The sequence below is a fragment of the Chiloscyllium plagiosum genome, chromosome 14 (assembly GCF_004010195.1).
Source record: "Chiloscyllium plagiosum isolate BGI_BamShark_2017 chromosome 14, ASM401019v2, whole genome shotgun sequence".
NCBI lineage: Eukaryota > Metazoa > Chordata > Chondrichthyes > Orectolobiformes > Hemiscylliidae > Chiloscyllium > Chiloscyllium plagiosum.
Genome location: NC_057723.1, coordinates 66,966,613 through 66,984,053, shown reverse-complemented (window position 1 = coordinate 66,984,053; position 17,441 = coordinate 66,966,613). Strand labels below are relative to the sequence as shown.

The following is a 17,441-nucleotide window of genomic DNA, read 5'->3' as shown; positions in this document are numbered from 1 at the left end:
GAAAAATTCCAGAGGTCTAGAAAACTGCCAATGCAATATCCTCATTTAAAAGAGGAGACAAAATAAAACATAACTATAGCCAGTTAGCTTAACATGTCAATGGGAAAATTTGGGAGTCTATTATCCAAGGATGCAAGAAGCAGAGCATAATATATTAAGCAGAAGTAAAATGGCTTCATAAAAGGGAAATCATGCCTGACAAATTTATTAGAGTTCTATGAGGAGACAACAAGCAGGTTAGATAAAGGAGAGAGAGATGCAGCAACATATTCGTATTTCTAAAAGGCAATTTAAAAACATACCACACAAATCTATTTAAGATAAAAGCCCCAGTTGTTGTGGGTATTATATTATCATGGATACAGGAATGAATAGAAGACAAGAAAATTAGGACAACTGGGTATTTTCAGTTAGGTATTAATGACTTGGATGCCAGTATGAATGCAGAATCACCAAGTTTGCAAATAACAAAAATAGTGGGAAGGCAAATACTAGTTATGCCAAAAAACAATAGATATAGACAAGTTGAGGGAGATGGAAAATACATGAGACAATGTACTAAGACAGGAAGAATTGAAGAGTTGAATATTATTCTAATACGGATTGCAAAAAGCTGCAAATAGATTTGGAGGTCTCACACATGAATCACAAAAAGCCAGCATACAAATCAGCAGGTAACATTGAAGGCAAATGGACTATTGGCCTTTACTTCAAAACAAATTGCCCGTAAAAACTGATTTTGCTAAAACTAAATAAAGGAACTCGTGACACCACATCTGGATTACTGCTAACAGTTTTAATACCCTGATCTCAGCAAAGATATACATGCATTGGAGATAGTTCAGAGAAAATTCACTTGGACGATTCTTGGTAAGGATCTTTTTATAAAGAGAGATGGAGTAGGTTGGGCTTTTACTCACTGGATTTAAGACAGAGAATATCCAATTGAAAGACTGGATTATGAGAGAGTTTGATATGATAGATACTGATCGGTTGTCTCTTTTGTGGGAGTGTCCAGAACTCAACTGCATAATCTCAGAGTTTGTATCCTATTTCAGGCAATGATGAGGATTTTCTTCTGAGGGTAGTACATTTGTGGAATTCTTTATTGCTGAGGGTTGTTGAGTCTGGCTGTTGATTGCATTCAAGGCCAACACAGACAAATTTTTAATCAGTACGGAAACCGACCAGATCAGTTACGATCTCATTGGGTGGTGGAGCAGATACAATGAGTTGAAGAGCTTATTTCTGTTCCTATACCCCATGATTAATATCTCACCAGGACAGAGTAACAAAGAGTTAATTTGCTCTGCTGACCTGCAGGAAATCAGATGTCCCAAGGCTAGGGTGCTAAGTCTCCATCTTGCAGGTAGCATGTAAGGAATTTACATTCCCATCCCTTGCCATTCAGAGCCTTTACAGGGCCATTTCCTAGTTATTCAGAGTAAAAGAATATCATCCCCTATTCAGAAATCAATAAGAACATTGCAATTAAAATTCTGACTAATCCCTGCAGTTAAAAAAACGATTCACAACAGATTTGACCATTAAGAAATGATTTATGTTATATTGTTTCTGGAAATGATGTGTCCTGAGTGGCATGTGACTGTGGAGGATATCTGGGGATTGCCTTGTGGCCATTACTGACCGCAATGTAAAGATTTTGTATAAAAGGACTAATCCTTTATTCAGAGAGATCCCTTAACATGGCTTTGAAAGCATTGTGAAGAATGTTAAGAGTTAAGAGTGTTACGAGTTCCTCCACAGCTTATACTTGCTTAATAAATTTTGAAGGTTTACAAGTCAGCATATTGCAGTTGCATCAAGTGTGTAAGAATCTCAAGAGAAAAAGAACCTAACACTGGGACCCAGTGGTGATGGTTTGGATGCTTGTCAACCTTTTATTATTTGGAGGGAATTTTCACTCATGTACTAGGTGTCATTCAAGAAAAATGACAATTTATTCATAGTGAAAGGCAGGGCATATGCAACACCATGTGCCCTGAGGGCTACTCCATGACATTCAATGGCTAATTTTTCAATCTCACTATTTCACTGCCTATGCGACGCAATCACATAGCAATATAGTATCTAGTACATGTTAACATTTGGCATTTGGATTCTGAGGATCACATTTAGAAAGACTCATCAATATCTTAAATAATTATCAGCAATCTTTCAAAGCCACAAAACACAGGAAATTATTGATTCTCTGAGCACCATAGTAATTAAATTGGCACAAGACAACTGGCTTAAGTTATCAAAAGCATTATTTTTTTCGAAGTATAAAAAAAAAGCACTCAAAACACATTTTCTAGACTGGTAAGGTCATAGCTAACACACTGCCATCACATTTACAAAGCGAGATTTCACTACTCTTTTTATTTGCCTCAGACCTCCATTTAACAACTTACACAAGCATTAATTACAATTGCATCCACTGCATTTTTCCCCAAACAGTTAAACTGGACACACTATATTAATAAGCAATTATTTAATTATTTGAGGGATTTCAAGTTTTCTTTGACCCTAGTTATCTGACAGTGGTTTCATTAGTAGGTTGAAACTTTTGTCTTTGTAGTTTCCCCTTCGTTCCTGTCTGCAGCATTTCAATCTTTCTTGCCTCTTGTCCCCTCTTCCACGATCCTTAGAGCTCCACCGGTTACCTCCCACCACACCTGACAGCTGTGTGTGTGTACACGTGTATACACACACGCACAGCATCTTTATTGTCCCAAGCCCTGTCTCTCTAGATTCAATAGGCAGATGGCCAAAGACTGCCTCTGGCCCCAAAGACCTATTCTAGTCTTGGCAAATCAGCAGTCATTCCTCTTGGACCTAATCCCATTCCCAGACCATTAGCTGCCATTTCCGCCACCTCCAGTAGGATGCCAATATAAGACATATATTCCATTCTTCTCTCTTGTCAGCATTCCAAAGGAACAGTTCCCTCCAGGATAGCTTGGACCACTCTTCCAACGCCAACACCTCCTCACATCCACACGGCACCTTCCCATATAATCACAGAAGGTGCAATACCTGCCCTTTTACTTCCTCCCTTAATATTCAAGGCTTCAGACACAGCTTTCAGGTGAAACAGTACTTCACTTGCATTTCACTATCCAGTCTACTTGCATTTGCTGCTAACAATGTGGTCTACTCTATGTTGGGGAGAAGAAACACAGAATGGGTGATCACTTTGCAGAACACCTACGTTCTTCCTACAAAAACGATTCCCAGATTCCTGCTGCCTGCCACTTTAACCATACTTGATACCCTGGCTAATATCTCAGTCTCAGCCTTGTTACAGTGAAGCTCAGGGTTGCCTGGCCCCCAGTTCTACTTCATTCTCCAGCCTGCTCAAATTCCAATAAGAAGTGTTTTAGCTTCCTTTCAGGCATTAAGGAATGCAAGCTGCAACAACTCAGAGGTTACGCCAGGCCCCTCTGGAACCTTCCTTCCTTGTCTCCATCTCTTCTCCAATTCCTAAAGAGTCAGGATTTTACTATCCTTTCTGCTCTCTGATGCTGAATGTTCTGTAATTAGCAAAGGACTTAGTTTTATCCCTCAGCACTTCAACGGATTTTGGGTACAAACATGATGTTGAACTCTTCCATCACATCCACCTCCACACCCATTTATTTGGACTAAAATCCTACCTCCAACCCCCAGATCCTTTCATTCACCCGTACACTCTCCCTCCACTTGATATCCTCCAAATGGCTTTTCAACATGCACTTGACCTGTTAACTGAGAAATGTCGATGCAACATTAGCTGCCTTAATTTCTCTGCTACCCTCAGGCTAGTGTCCGAGGGCTAAACACATTCGGGTGCTTCATCTATAATCTTCCCTCCATTTGAAGATCAAAAGTATGGTTGTTCACTGTCAATTGCACTATGTTCAGCATTATTCACACACAGATATTGAAACAATTCATATCTTTAAGCAGCAACACATGGACAACATCCAAGCTTGGTTTGAACAGCAGCAAGTAACGACGACTACCTGTAACAAGAGAATCAAACCATCTTTGACATTGAATTGCATTTCCATGAATCTCCCCCATCAACATCGTGAAGCTACCAGTGACCAAAAAGTGATCTAGACCAGCCACATAAGCGGGTCAGAGAGTTGGGAATTCTTCAGACAGTAACTCATAACTCCCCAACCCAGATCCCTCAAATGGAAGGCTCAAATCAGGCAGGAGTGTATTAGAGTGGTCGCTACCTGCCTTGATCAATGCTGGTCCAATAAAGTAGCTCAACAACCCATTTGATTTACACTCTGCCCACCACTGACACACAGTAGCAGCAGAATGTACCATCTACATGATTGCAGTGCAGCAGTTCCAGGGTCCTTCAACAGGACTCTCCAAGTCCACAGTTTCTACCACCTAGACAGACAAGGGAAGTAGACTCATGGGAACAATTCCTGATGAAGGGCTTTTGCCCGAAACGTCAATTTTCTTACACCTCGGATGCTGCCTGACCTGCTGTGCTTTTCCAGCACCGCTCTAATCTAGACTCATGGGAACAATACCACCTTCAAGTTCCCCTCCCGAACCAACCACAATTTACACTTGGAATTATGGCACTTTTCAATCATGATGGGTTGGTCAATCAAAATCCTCAAACTTTTGCTTAACAGCTTTTGTGTACACGCTCATCAAGCTGGGAAGTTGGTTTGCAAACGTTTCCTCCACTTTCTACGTGACATCGTCAGTGCTACAGAGCCTCCAGTGACACACTGCTGTTCTGTGTTGGTTGGAATTTTATTTGGTTTGTTCCCACTGCTTCTGGTTGCCGGTTCCTATCCGCAATATACCAACCACTGCAATGAATAGCCAGAAGCAGCAGAATGAAACCAAATAAATTCCTTTCAATACAGTGCAGCAGTGCTTCACAACACTGAAGATGTCACCTAGAAAGGGGACAAAACATATACAAACATTCACAGCTCAGCAAACATACCAACATCTGCAACCGGCACCCGAGCGACAAATCTTAACACAATCCTTTCTGAACAGCACGGTGGGTCTACTTGCATAACAAACTGCAGTTCAGCATAACCTTCACAGTGGTAATTAGGGAAGGACAATAAATGCTGGCCTAACCAATGTTTAAATCTCTGAACAAATAAATTGAAAATTAAGAGGAATATTTTTAAATGACTAAGAAGCATTGCTGTTCAGAGGAATCCAGGTGCATCTGTGCACAAAATCACAGCAAGTTAATGTACAGCTATAGCAAATAAAATGTTGGCCTTGACTTGCAGTTTAGGAAGAAGCAATAGGACCTCAGGGAGATCTCACTGAATTAAGTATTGTGTAAAGTTTTAGTCTCCTGACACAAAAAAGTACATCTATACCTTGGAAAGAGTGTATGAAGATTTAAATTGATTGCTCAGGTGAGACACAGAGCTAGCCATGGAATAGGTTGAGTAGAATCAACCTGTACATTATGCACTTTACAGAAATAGAAAGTTATGTCATTGAAACAAAGTTGTTAAGGTCTTGACAAGATTGAAGATGCTAGCCTCTTCAGTCAATGAATACAAAGCATGGGGACATTTAGGACTGAGAGGAGGAGAAACATCTTCACTCGGAAGTTGTAGGTCTTTGAAAATCTCTACATAAAAAGCTGTGGATGCGTTCAATGAACACATTTAAGACTGAAATTGACAGAGGAATATGAAAATCAATCTGGAAAGTGATGCCCATGTAGAAGCTCAACAATGAATTAATTGAATGGGGAGAAGGCTTAATGGGCGTTATGACCTACATTTTTTCCTATTTACATTTTTATGAACATAAATGAAGCAAAAAGTAATTTAAAATATGAAATCAAGCAACATTAAGCTTCAAGACTGCGGTGGGGGGAGATCAAATCATATCTAAACAATTCAGTGCAGTCCTGGGATTATAGGAAATAGAAATAAAAGACATATGTTGTTAATACTTGTTAATGCCACTAGAAGGAATAAACGAACTGCAGCCAAGTGGGATGGTACAGAAACCTGAGGATGTAGAGGTCTTACTTAAAGGATCATAAATTTTATGTTGGAAGTAGGCATACAAAATGTACAGTATGAGGCTGTAACACAAGATTCAATTTTTCTTCATTACATACAATCCTGGACACATTCTAAGGGTAATCCAGCACATCAGACATTACTAAATACTCAAAGCACACACCAGGTTCTATTCAAGTGTGCTGTACCAGGATCTCAAACCATGCTAATATACATATGTATCATAGACATCCTACAAGTACTGACATCAACATTTACTTCAGCCTCTATAGCTGAATATTTCTGGCAAAATGATGGACAGTTTTGAAAAGTACAGTGTCGCTTGCCACTGAATGTATTTCCATCTTCTGCACGAAGTCAGTGTCTACCAACTGCTTTATGAAATGAATCAATCTTTGTAGCAGATATCTGGAGTCCAAAGTATGGACTTTGTTGCATTATTAGAATGATTGCAATCTCTCGGCCAAATCATGTTACTGCCAATCTGACTTCACTTCTCAAAGTGCATCTACATTGAGGATTGGAAACATGGATACTTATAGCTTGAAAAAAAAAAAGAACAAGTAGATTAAGATGCAGACTATAATTCAGCTTCACCACCTTATAGCATGTACACTACACCATTAGACTTTAAAGTCCCATGAAATGAAGTCAAAAAGATTAGATGACATGGAACCTGTTGCTGGCAAGATATTCAGCCAAGAGTGGAATACCACCTGTGTGTATTATACAAACCACAGGCTCTAAAGTGTGTTATTCTTGATGTTTATATGGCACCTTTCATGTTCTCAAATCATATCAAAGTGCACCAGAGCCAAGGATTTGTTCCTGAATTCCAGTCAGCATATAAAGTGAAGCCAATAATCAAAATATAGCTTAAATCCACACACATGCAAATGATAATAACTAATTCAACATGGTATTTCATAGCTTAATACTTTTTGGGCACGTTGAAGGAAGATACATTTTGGCCAAGATAAGTTGCTACTTTTCATTACAACTTAATGGGTTTTTCACATTTCCAGAGTCAGACTGGCCATGCCTTGATTTAATATCTAAATCACACAAGATGGTAACTTCAACCACTCTCTCAAATCTGCAATGAAGAATCAGCCTGAATTGCACATACTCATCCTCAAGAGGGGTTTAGGCTCATGAGCTTCTGATCTAGGGCATGCACACTACCAAGTGAGGAAGCCAACATGTCAAGGCTGTAGCAAATGAAAAATGAAGAATTAATGTTAGTGAATTCTTCACCAGAGAATAAGCACTGTGAAAATGGAAATGAAGCAGATAGAGATTTTCAAAATGTTATTTTAAAAGTTTCTTAAGAATGTTATTTAAATGGGCAAGGATATAAGAAAACCTTTGCACTCAGACAAACAGACCATCAAACACTAATCACATTCATCATGGCCCTCAAGGCAGGATTCCATCACCTAATAGAAACTAAATATGCGGAAGGCAAGAATCTAAAATTCCAGCACATCTACAACCAGGAAAGGGAGGCAAACTCTTTAAAAATGAAACTATATCTCTAATGATCATGCAGCTGGGAAGGGGAGACATACAACCCCTTGACAACAGCAGGACAGTGAACACATAGCACAATAAAGACATTGCCTTAAAAGAAACATGCCTCTTCAGAAAGGTTACAAGTGTGAAGATTATAGTTCCCTCACTGAATTTTAAACAATATAGGCACTGCTGGCACAAACAACATTTTCTGAAGTCCATTCTTGGGATAGTTTTTGTAGACAAATTAGATGAGCAGCAATTAATCTGAAGACTGCGACCAGATTGCATATCAAAAGAAATTTGCTAGCCAAAAGAATCATTCTAAGCAGATACTGTACAGAATAATAAAAGTTCAAAACCATATAAATGCACAGTAACCTATTTTCAGAAGTGGGTTGAACATGACAAAAGGATGATACTTAATGAATATTTCACCAAAAAGCACAGAAGACTCTGATTTATAGTTTGCATTGACTGTATATTTGAAATGTTGGCAGTTACATCACTAGGACTGAGTGAATAGGTGGTTCGTCTGCTTTTACCCAATACTGCATTTTTAATTATTCCACATAATTAAATTTGAGAACGAACTTTAGGGAAAAAAAAACATTTTTTCCGAATACACTGAAACAAATCCTCTCTAAAGTTGATGAAGCAGAACAAATAGACATTCATCAAGGGATTACAATGGCATCCCTAGAAGAACACAGCTGTGATTATTGCGATCCCCAAAAGGACAGCTCCCCTCATTTTGTAAAACCCCTACAGTCACAACAGACTCTTTACTCCACCCATGTTGCCATAACTTTGTATCATGTTCAAGCATCACAAGTACTCTCTGAAATGCCATTCTGATTTAAGTCATGAAAACTGGCAAAATACATCACCAAAAGTGAGAGCTGTTCAAAAATGACATAGCAAGAGTCCAGAGACCATATGTTCTTGTTAAGGTAATGGACAAGGCTGGTAGGTGTAGGGAATGCTCAATTACTAGAAACATTGGAGGTTCTGGTCAAGAAAAAGAAGGCAAATATCAGGTATAGGCAACTGGGATCAAATAAATCCCTAAAAAAGCAGGACTGTACTCAAGAGGGAAGTCAGGACACCAAAAAAAACCATCAAGGACAAAAGAGTAACTAGGGAGAGAATATGGCCCCTCAAAGATCAAAAAGGTCACTTATGCAGAAACCACAGGAGACTGGTGAGATACTAAACAAGCATTTTGCATACTGAAGAGGATATGCAAAGAGGAGAACTTGGAGAAATGAATAGTAATAGCTTGAAAAGTGTCCATATTACAGAGGTGGTGGTGCTTGACATCTTAAAATGCATAACAGTGAATAAATCCCTGGGACCTGACCGCTTCTAGAATATTGTGTCCAGTTCTGGTCGCCCAGTTACAGGAAGGATATTATTAAGCTGGAGAGGGCTCAGAGAGATTTACCAGGATGTCACGAGGTATGGAAGGTTTGAGTTATAAAGAAAGGCTGGGACGTTTTTTCATGGGGGCATAGAAGGTTGAGAAGTGCCCTGACAGAAGTTTCTAAAATAACGAAAGGTATAGAGTTGCCTTTTCCCTAGGATGGTGGATTTCAAGGCTAGGTGAGAAGAGAGATTTAGAAAAGATATCAGGGGCAAATTTTTCACACTGGGTGGATCACATGTGGAATGATCTTCCTGAGGAAGTGGTGGATATGGGTACAATTTAAAGACATTTGGCTAAGTACATGACTAGAAATGGTTTGGATAGATATGGGCCAGGAGCAGGCAGGAGGGACTAGTTTAGTTTGGGATTATGTTCTGCATGGACTGGTCAGACCAAGCAGTCTGTTTCATGTTGTATGAATCTATGATGTGCATCCCAGAACATATGTTGCCGAGATATTTGTATCATCAATAGCCGTTGGGTGAGGTGCCAGAAGACTGGAGATTGGCCAACGTGGCCATTATTTAAGAAAAGTCCAAAGGAAAAGCCAAGGAACTATAGACTGTGAGCCTGATGTCAGTGGCTGCTAAGTTGTTGGACGGGATTCTGAGGGACAGGATTTACACATAATTGGAAAGGACTGATTAGGGATAGTCAACATGGCTTTGTGAGTGGGCAATCGTGTCTCATTAACATGATTAGGTTTTTTGACAAAGTGATAAAGAAGATTGATGAAGGCAGAGCAGTGGGCATTTCTATGTGGTCTTCAACAAGGCATTTTGACAAAGTTCTGCATAGTACGCTGGTTAACAAGGTTAGATCACATGGAGTATAGGGACAGTTAGCCATTTGGATACAAAATTGATTCAAATGAAGGTGACAGAGGGTGGTGGTGAAGGGCTGCTTTTTGGATTGGAGGCCTGTAACTAGTGGTGTGCCACAAGAATTGGTGCTGGTGCACTGCTTTTTGACATTTGTACAAATGATTTGGATGTGAACATAACAGGTATGCTAAGTTTGCAGATGACACCAAAATGGTTTGTGCAGTGGACAGCCAAGAAGGTTACCTCAGGGTACAACAATCAGAGGGACCGAAGAGTGGCAGATAAAGTTAAATTTAGCTAAACATGAGGTGCTGCATTTTGGTAATCAAAAGCAGGACAGAACTTATACACTCAATAGTAAAGTCCTGGGGAGCGTTACCAAGCAAAGAGACGTTGGGGTGCAGATTCATAGCTCCCCGAAGGTGGAGTCACAGGTAGTCATGGTAATGAAGGTGTTCAGTATGCTTGCCTTTATTGATGAGGACACTGAGTATAGGAGTTGGGAGGTCATGTTGCAGCTATACAGGACATTGGTTAGGCCACTTTTGAAATACTGTATTCAATTCGGGTCTCCCTGCTATAGGAAAGATGCTGTGAAACGTGAAAGGGTGCAGTAAAGATTTACAAGGTAGTTTCCAGGGTTGGAGAGTTTGAGCTACAGGGAGAGGCTGAATATGCTGGGGCTATTTTCCCTGGAGTGTTGGAGGTTGAGGAACGACTTTATAGAGGTTTATAAAATTATGAGGGGCATGGATAGGGTGAACAGCCAAGGGTTGTTCCCTCAGGGTAGGGGAGTCAAAACTAGATGGTATAGGTTTAATATGAGAAGAGAAAGATTTAAAAAGAAACCTTAGGGGCAACATTTTGCGCTCAGAGGGTGATGCATGTATAGAATGATCTGCCAGAAGAAGTGTTGAAGGCTGGTACAACATTTAAAAAGCATCTGGATGAGTATATGAATAGGAAGGGTTTAGAGGGATATGGGTCAAATGGTGGAAAATGGGACTAGATTTATTTAGGACTAGATTAACTTAGGACACCTGGTTGGATCAAAGGGTGCGTTTCCATGCTGTATGTCTCTATGATTCTAAGTCATATAGTTTACCAGGAAAGCGCGTTACAGAACAATCTCGATTATCCAAACGAAACAGGCAGGGAGTATTTTGTTTGGATAACTGATCGTTCGGATAACATTTTTACGGGACCTTGAGCTCTTGCTCAGATAATACGAAGTTTGGATAACCAAGGTTGTTCTGTATATGTGAAACAGCTACTGGTGAGGTTTAAAGCGGAGGGGAGTATTAGACCTTATAAATGATGTTCTTATCAAGTGAGACAAAAAAAAGTTCAGATTGTAATGTAGCACTGCATTAGAGAGCAACAGAGAGTAGGAGAAACATGACAATACCAGCAAGTTTCTGAGGGAACAAAAAGCTTAGAGACCCACAGGGTAAATGAGCAGGCTACCATTCAATAATTGAGTTGAGTTATCACTAACAAAACAAACTAGGTGCAGGTAAGGGTGATCCTGGAGGCCAATAATGAAGCAGTCAGAGGACAGCTCTCATCAAGGGATGATCACACACTGCAGTGAGTGAAAAGACCGCACACAATGAATGACAGGGCATTTGAATCATAAATGACTTTATCTGAGCACATTGCTGTCAAATAAAGCATTCAATACATTCTCAGCTTCACCTATGGCTCAGGGGCAAGTGTACAGAAATCTACAGTAAAGGTGGCTTGAGGCATGGCACAATCCATGAGAACATTGCGCTTTGAATTCTTGTGTCAGAGATCTAAAATGCCCACGATTTGATGAAATGTCTTGCAGCCAATTCAAACACATTCTCTGCAGTTATGAGAATACTTCAAATATCTTGCTGGAACTGCAGTAAACAACACTCTACGTACCAGTCACATGGCTGCTCACACCGCCTGGACAACAGAAAGAAACTAACCCGATGAGATCAACCACAATTCCAATTTCGAATTTCAGCAAGCCTCAGTTAAACCTGCAAAATGCATACCTTCACATCTGTAAATGAGATATAGTGAAGCAGCAAATTAAGGAGTACCTCAGGAACTCCAAATACCCACAATAGAATCTCAAATCACCACACAATTAAGTTAAACAATGCACAGCAACATCTATATTCATTTGTCTCATACATAGTACTCCATCCGTGCCATGCTGCCAGTAAACAAGCACACTTCCTACCAGAGAAAGAATTAGCATTTTATAAAGAGTCCTTTGTGATGTCCAAAAACATAATACAGAAAAGTAAGCATTTTCTTTATTTTCTTGTGAGATGAAATTACAGTTCGTCTCAGAAGAAAATATCGCACCCAAACTACAGGTACTCAGGTCCCAAGAGAAGCAATGAGATTAATGACTGAATAAATGATTTTGCTTGAAGGATAAACATTGACCAGGATACTTGAACAAGCCTGCCTTCTAACCGTGCCATGAGATCTACTACATCCGCCAGAGAGGGTAATCAAGACCTCTGCTTAACATGTCATCAGCAAATGGGCACTTCTAACAACATGGCCAGATCAGAGATCAGAATTATGAACTCATGATCTTAAGAGTTGAGTACGGTACTTACAACTGAACCAGAACTAACACCTTCAAGGGAGGTGATGACAGGCAGAAGACAAGAAAGGCTCGAAGAATACAAGACATCATATTTCCCTTCTCTTGTCTGATGTCATCACAGAGACTGAGGAGAGTTACCACGAGAGAATCCAAGAAGAAAATTCACCTATACAATTAGCAGGGCAGGGAGTCAGGAAAAGAATCAACAATCCTGAATTTCACTCCTAACAACTTAACATGTGTGGATACCAGCAGGAGAATGAACTACACTTGACTGCAATGTTGCCATGTCTAAATAGCCTACTGTCATTAATTAACCAGACTTACACAAGCTTGAAGTGATAATTCTAGGTTTTATAAAATTCTAAACAAAAAGAACATGTAAATTCAGCTCCTCTATCTGCTCAGCCATTCAACAAGAGCAGGATTGTTTTGCTGCTTTCCTTAACCCTACTCTCCTGCCTGTCCCCAATAACACTCAACTGTCTTGGAGATCAAAATCTGTTTAACTCTGCCTTCAGTATATTCAATAATCCAATCTCCATTGCTCTCTGGCACAGAGATTTCGAAAAGATTAACATCCCTCAGAGAAAAGAAATATCTCATCTGTCTTTAAAAAAACCTTATTGCTAAACTGTGTCACCTAGATCTACATTCTCATACAAGGGGAAATACTCTCCTGGTATCTACTGTCAAGCCTCACGTGAATTTCTTTTTATTTTCAACCACATCACCTCTCATTCTTCGAAACTGCAATGAGTATGCCCCAACCTGCACAACCTTTCCTTCTAAGGCAATCCAGGCTAATTCCAGGAAAATTCTCTGAACTACCTTCACTGCAAGTAAATCCCTCCTTAAATAAGGAGACCAAAACTGTATGTGATACTCTGGTACTCTTGATTGAATCTGCCTCCACCACACCTGAATTAAACCACTCACTGTATCAAAGGATTTTTCACACATCTGTCACCTTTACTCCTTTTGCCAAGTACTTGAAATCATGACAAAAACAGAAATTACGGGAGAAATTTAGTAGGTTTGACTGCATCTGTGGGGAGAAAAAAAGTTAACATTTTGAGTATCGTGTTCTGAGTTCTGACGAAGAGTCGCTAGACTCAAAACGTTAACTCTGCTTTCTCTCCATAAATGCTGCCAAAATTGTTGAGTTTCTCCAACAATTTCTGGTTTTGTTTCAGATCTCCGGTGTCTGCAGTTCTTTGTTTTGTTTTACTTGAAATCCATAATCTCGTTCTTGATCCTTTCACAACTAGAAACAGCTTCTCTTTATCTATTCTGTCCACACACTATTTTGAATACTTCTACCTATCGGCTTCTACTAAATAACTTTCAGCCACCTCTCCTCTTAAAAAAAACAGTCCTAACTTCAACAAAGTCTAAGTACCACAGATACTAGATATCTGACAAAACGTACAGGAGAAATAGGTGTGGCAGCATCTGGGCAGACAGAAACAAACAGAGTGAATGTTTCAAGTTGAGTCAAAGCATCACATTGGACTCAAACTATTAACTTTGTTTTCTTAACTTCCCCATTCTAACTTCATTCCTGAAGCTCATCTTGGAACCATTCTAGCAATTTTTTTTGCACTCTTTCCAATAAAGGTCACCATTCCATTTACTTTCTGATTACATCCTGTATTTACATAGTAATGCTTTGAGAATACACATACCCTTCCATAACAGAATTCTGCAGTTTTCTCTATTTGGATAAAATTACTTTTCCAGTCTTCCCCTTACCTTATCCAACTCATTCCACATTATAAACGTCTGTATAAAGTAATAAATTTATTCTCGAGTTCTGTATCCCCTACTCTGACTATTTTATCCTGAATTAAGTGTTTGATATTTACCCTTTTATACCATTCTATAACGAAGAGATTCTTCTGAGATCTGAAGGAAAATTGAGATGGAATCTTTGATGCTGATCAGAGACATTTCTTGCCTAACATAATAGCTCAATATCAGGGGAAGAAACTTGCGCAAATTAGAAACAGCAGCATTGAACAGTTAGGTTAAATGGCCAATTTTGGTGCTGTGAATGGTGTACAAAGGTCACCTCTATTTGAAGACTGAAAATCCCAAGATTTTCACAATCTCCCCCCCCGCCCAAATCTATCAAAACAGATTTGTTTTTGTGGATTTTTCAGAACACACCTGAAGTTTCACCATCTCCTGCATCATGCTGACCAAAATAGGGAGCATCATTTAATTTTAGTTTAACCTGATCACTACACAGTTTAAATATTACTTGCTCCAGGTTGTACTTTAATGTTTTGGGTATACACTATAGTGTTCCATTTGCTTTATTGATGGTTAGTTCACTGTAATTGGACACAGCAACGGTTAACTCCACAAGGATACTCTACATCTATTAACAAACGCAGGAGAACAGCTCAGAAAAGCTTTGCAGCAGGAAATTAAGAAACCACAAGAAAGAAAACCTATATCACTTGGATCAACGTATTTTTCAGTTTTGAAAAAAAATCCTGTATTTTTAGTATTTAGGAAAACTCATGAGATTTGTCATCCCAAACAAATGACTAATACTTTCAACCATGGAGTTAACTCTCTGGGAGCACTGCAAGAATATATAAATGCAAGGGCATCCAGTTCAATTCCTAATCCCAGTTAAATGATCTGAGTTACTGTAGGCAGGAAGACAAGTCAAATACAGTTCTGGCACCACAAGGAAATGCATGCATGAAGATGGCAGCCAACAAGAGTAAAAGGCAAAATCATGTTTGTCTCACCAGAGACCATAGGACTGCACTCTCATTAGACAGAGATCAATGGTGGTAGTTTAATCTGAGGGTCACCAAGCCTGTTGATGTGTTAAATTTTACATGAGAGTAATTTCTTCTTGCTCATGTCCATTGTAAATTAAAAAAGGTTGTTGATAGTCAGTACATTAAGTAACTGTTACCATATCTAATGGAACTTCAAAATTCACTTTAGCCTAAAACCCGAATGTCCAGTTGATCTCTGCAAGGAAAATGACAATAATCTGATTAGAACAGATACAGAAGTGTTTGCATCAATCGTACTGAATCCTGAAAAGCAGACTTAGTGCAAGTATTTTCTTTTCTATTCAGGGCACTTATGTTTACTCAATGTTTTGGTCCCCACTACCACTGCTTGCAACGAACTGGCAATTTGACATGGGCTTGAGTTCAGAACAGACTTTCACATCTTTATGTCTTACAATCTTGGATACAAAAGAATAAATGACAAACAACAGCTTAATAAATAATAAGCTCCTCCTGGATAACAATTATTAACTGAACTGCATTCTTTGCCATTAGTCCTATTCCTGCTAATAATCAGGAGTCAAACCATTATTGTACACAAGATTAAAACTGAAGAAAGATAATCCCATGAAAAAGTGAAAACCCATCAGCATTCCATTACACCTGCACCACTTATGTCATGGCACAAATTGCAATGCAGTTCATATCATTTCATTGGGTTGCCAGAACTGCCTTTAGGGCCAGCTGATCAGCAAGTGATCCTGATCATTTCCTTTAAAAGAAAATCAAGACTAGGACTGTCACCTTTTTCCATTTAAGGTGGATAATTAATTAAAGGTAACCTTCTCAATACAGTTTCAGAACTGTCCAAGCTACAATACTTAACGTTTCACCACAGGATTCCCTCCACTCGTTGCCATCAATATCTAGGGAGCATTTCCTGATTTCTGTTCTGACATTCCTGCTTGAATCTCACATGTACAGGCACATGTGTGTGGATCCAAGTATGCATGCTTACACATATGCACACACATTCTTGCTAAGGAAGACTTTTACACAATTCTACACACAAAAACACTACACATAGGTTAATAAGTCTAAGACTTGAACTTTGCTTGAAAGCACCACGGTACAGAGAGGGACATAAATGAGGGCGTGATGTGCGGATATAAAAACGCAGGATATTAACTGGAATTAAACTGAGAGGAGGTGGCGGCCCTTGTAGGTCCACTCACTCCAGCCTATTCTGAGGCAGCTCGATGTGAATGTGAAGGCCCTCGCTACCTCGGTGCCTGGTCCATGTTCTCCCCCACACACACACACACACACACTGAGGGAGGGATGGGGACTGAGGGAGTGGGCACTGAAGCGCCTCGGGGGGGGGGGGGGGGGGATTGAGGGAAGAGACAGATGAATGTTTGCTCACCCTCTGGCGGCCTCCAGGCTCTTGATGAGCTTCTTGATCTTCCAGATCTCCACGTTCCTGTCGGCAGCGGTCGGGTCGTCGGCCATTTTCTTCTCGTTGTGCTGCTGCTGCTGCTGCTGCTCGGCGGGCGGGGAAGGAGGAGGCAGAGACACACAGCGACTAACTGAGGCAGGCTGAGAGAGAGAGAGAGGCGCGCACACGCTCGTCCCCGGGCGCGCTCACAAAGCACCGCGCGCCGCACACTGCCCTCCCCTCGCGACACACACCGAGCTTTCCCCACTCCCGGCTCCGTCCGTCCGCCCGCCCGCCGCCTGCTCGCCCCCACCTCACTCCCGCTGACGTCAGGGACCGGCTCGCATGGCCGCCAGCCCTCACATGGAGCACTCCCAACAGCGACCTCCCTGTCAACATCCGCGAACCCCATTGGAGCAACTGGCCACTGCGCTCTCGACTAACACCCTCTCCCATTGGTCACGTCTCGCCACTCCCGACCAACTTTGCGAGGCGTCGCCGCGGAGCTTGTTGGGATCTGTAGTTCCTTCCCCTATTTCCTCCTTCCTGGTTGCTGTGGCCCACAGTTTAAAACGCCATTGTTATGATTATTATCTCAAATCGCAACTATATACTTTAATTTTTTAAAGCACTACCTATTGTTTGAAGTGCCATGCCATCCAAAGGATTTTGTCTTACAGTTTATGGTTTACAGGGTGTACTAAATGATGTTTTTAATTGTTTAACTCCACAGGGGAAAAAGTATCTTTATTCCCCTCCCCAAGGCAAACTGACCAAGTATCTTAGCAAGCCAAATTCCTAGAGGGAATGTATCCATCTCCAGACTCTTAAAGTCA

At 40.3% G+C, this 17,441-nt stretch overlaps 1 protein-coding gene across 2 annotated transcripts in view; it reads right to left on the bottom strand.

The window, feature by feature from the left end:
- The window catches only part of LOC122556782 (eukaryotic peptide chain release factor subunit 1), a 65,182-nt gene extending 48,172 nt beyond the window's left edge, over positions 1-17,010 (bottom strand). The window contains exons 1-2 of one of the 2 annotated variants that reach the window (XM_043703950.1): positions 16,919-17,010; positions 16,594-16,706 (exon numbers count right to left, since the gene is read on the bottom strand). In XM_043703950.1, the coding sequence (XP_043559885.1) occupies positions 16,594-16,679 (86 nt within the window). In that variant the 5' untranslated portion in view covers positions 16,680-16,706; positions 16,919-17,010. Of the gene's footprint in view, positions 1-16,593; positions 16,767-16,918 lie in introns of both variants that reach the window. The other variant, XM_043703949.1, reaches the window with a different exon arrangement.
- Between the last annotated feature and the right edge of the window lie 431 nt (positions 17,011-17,441).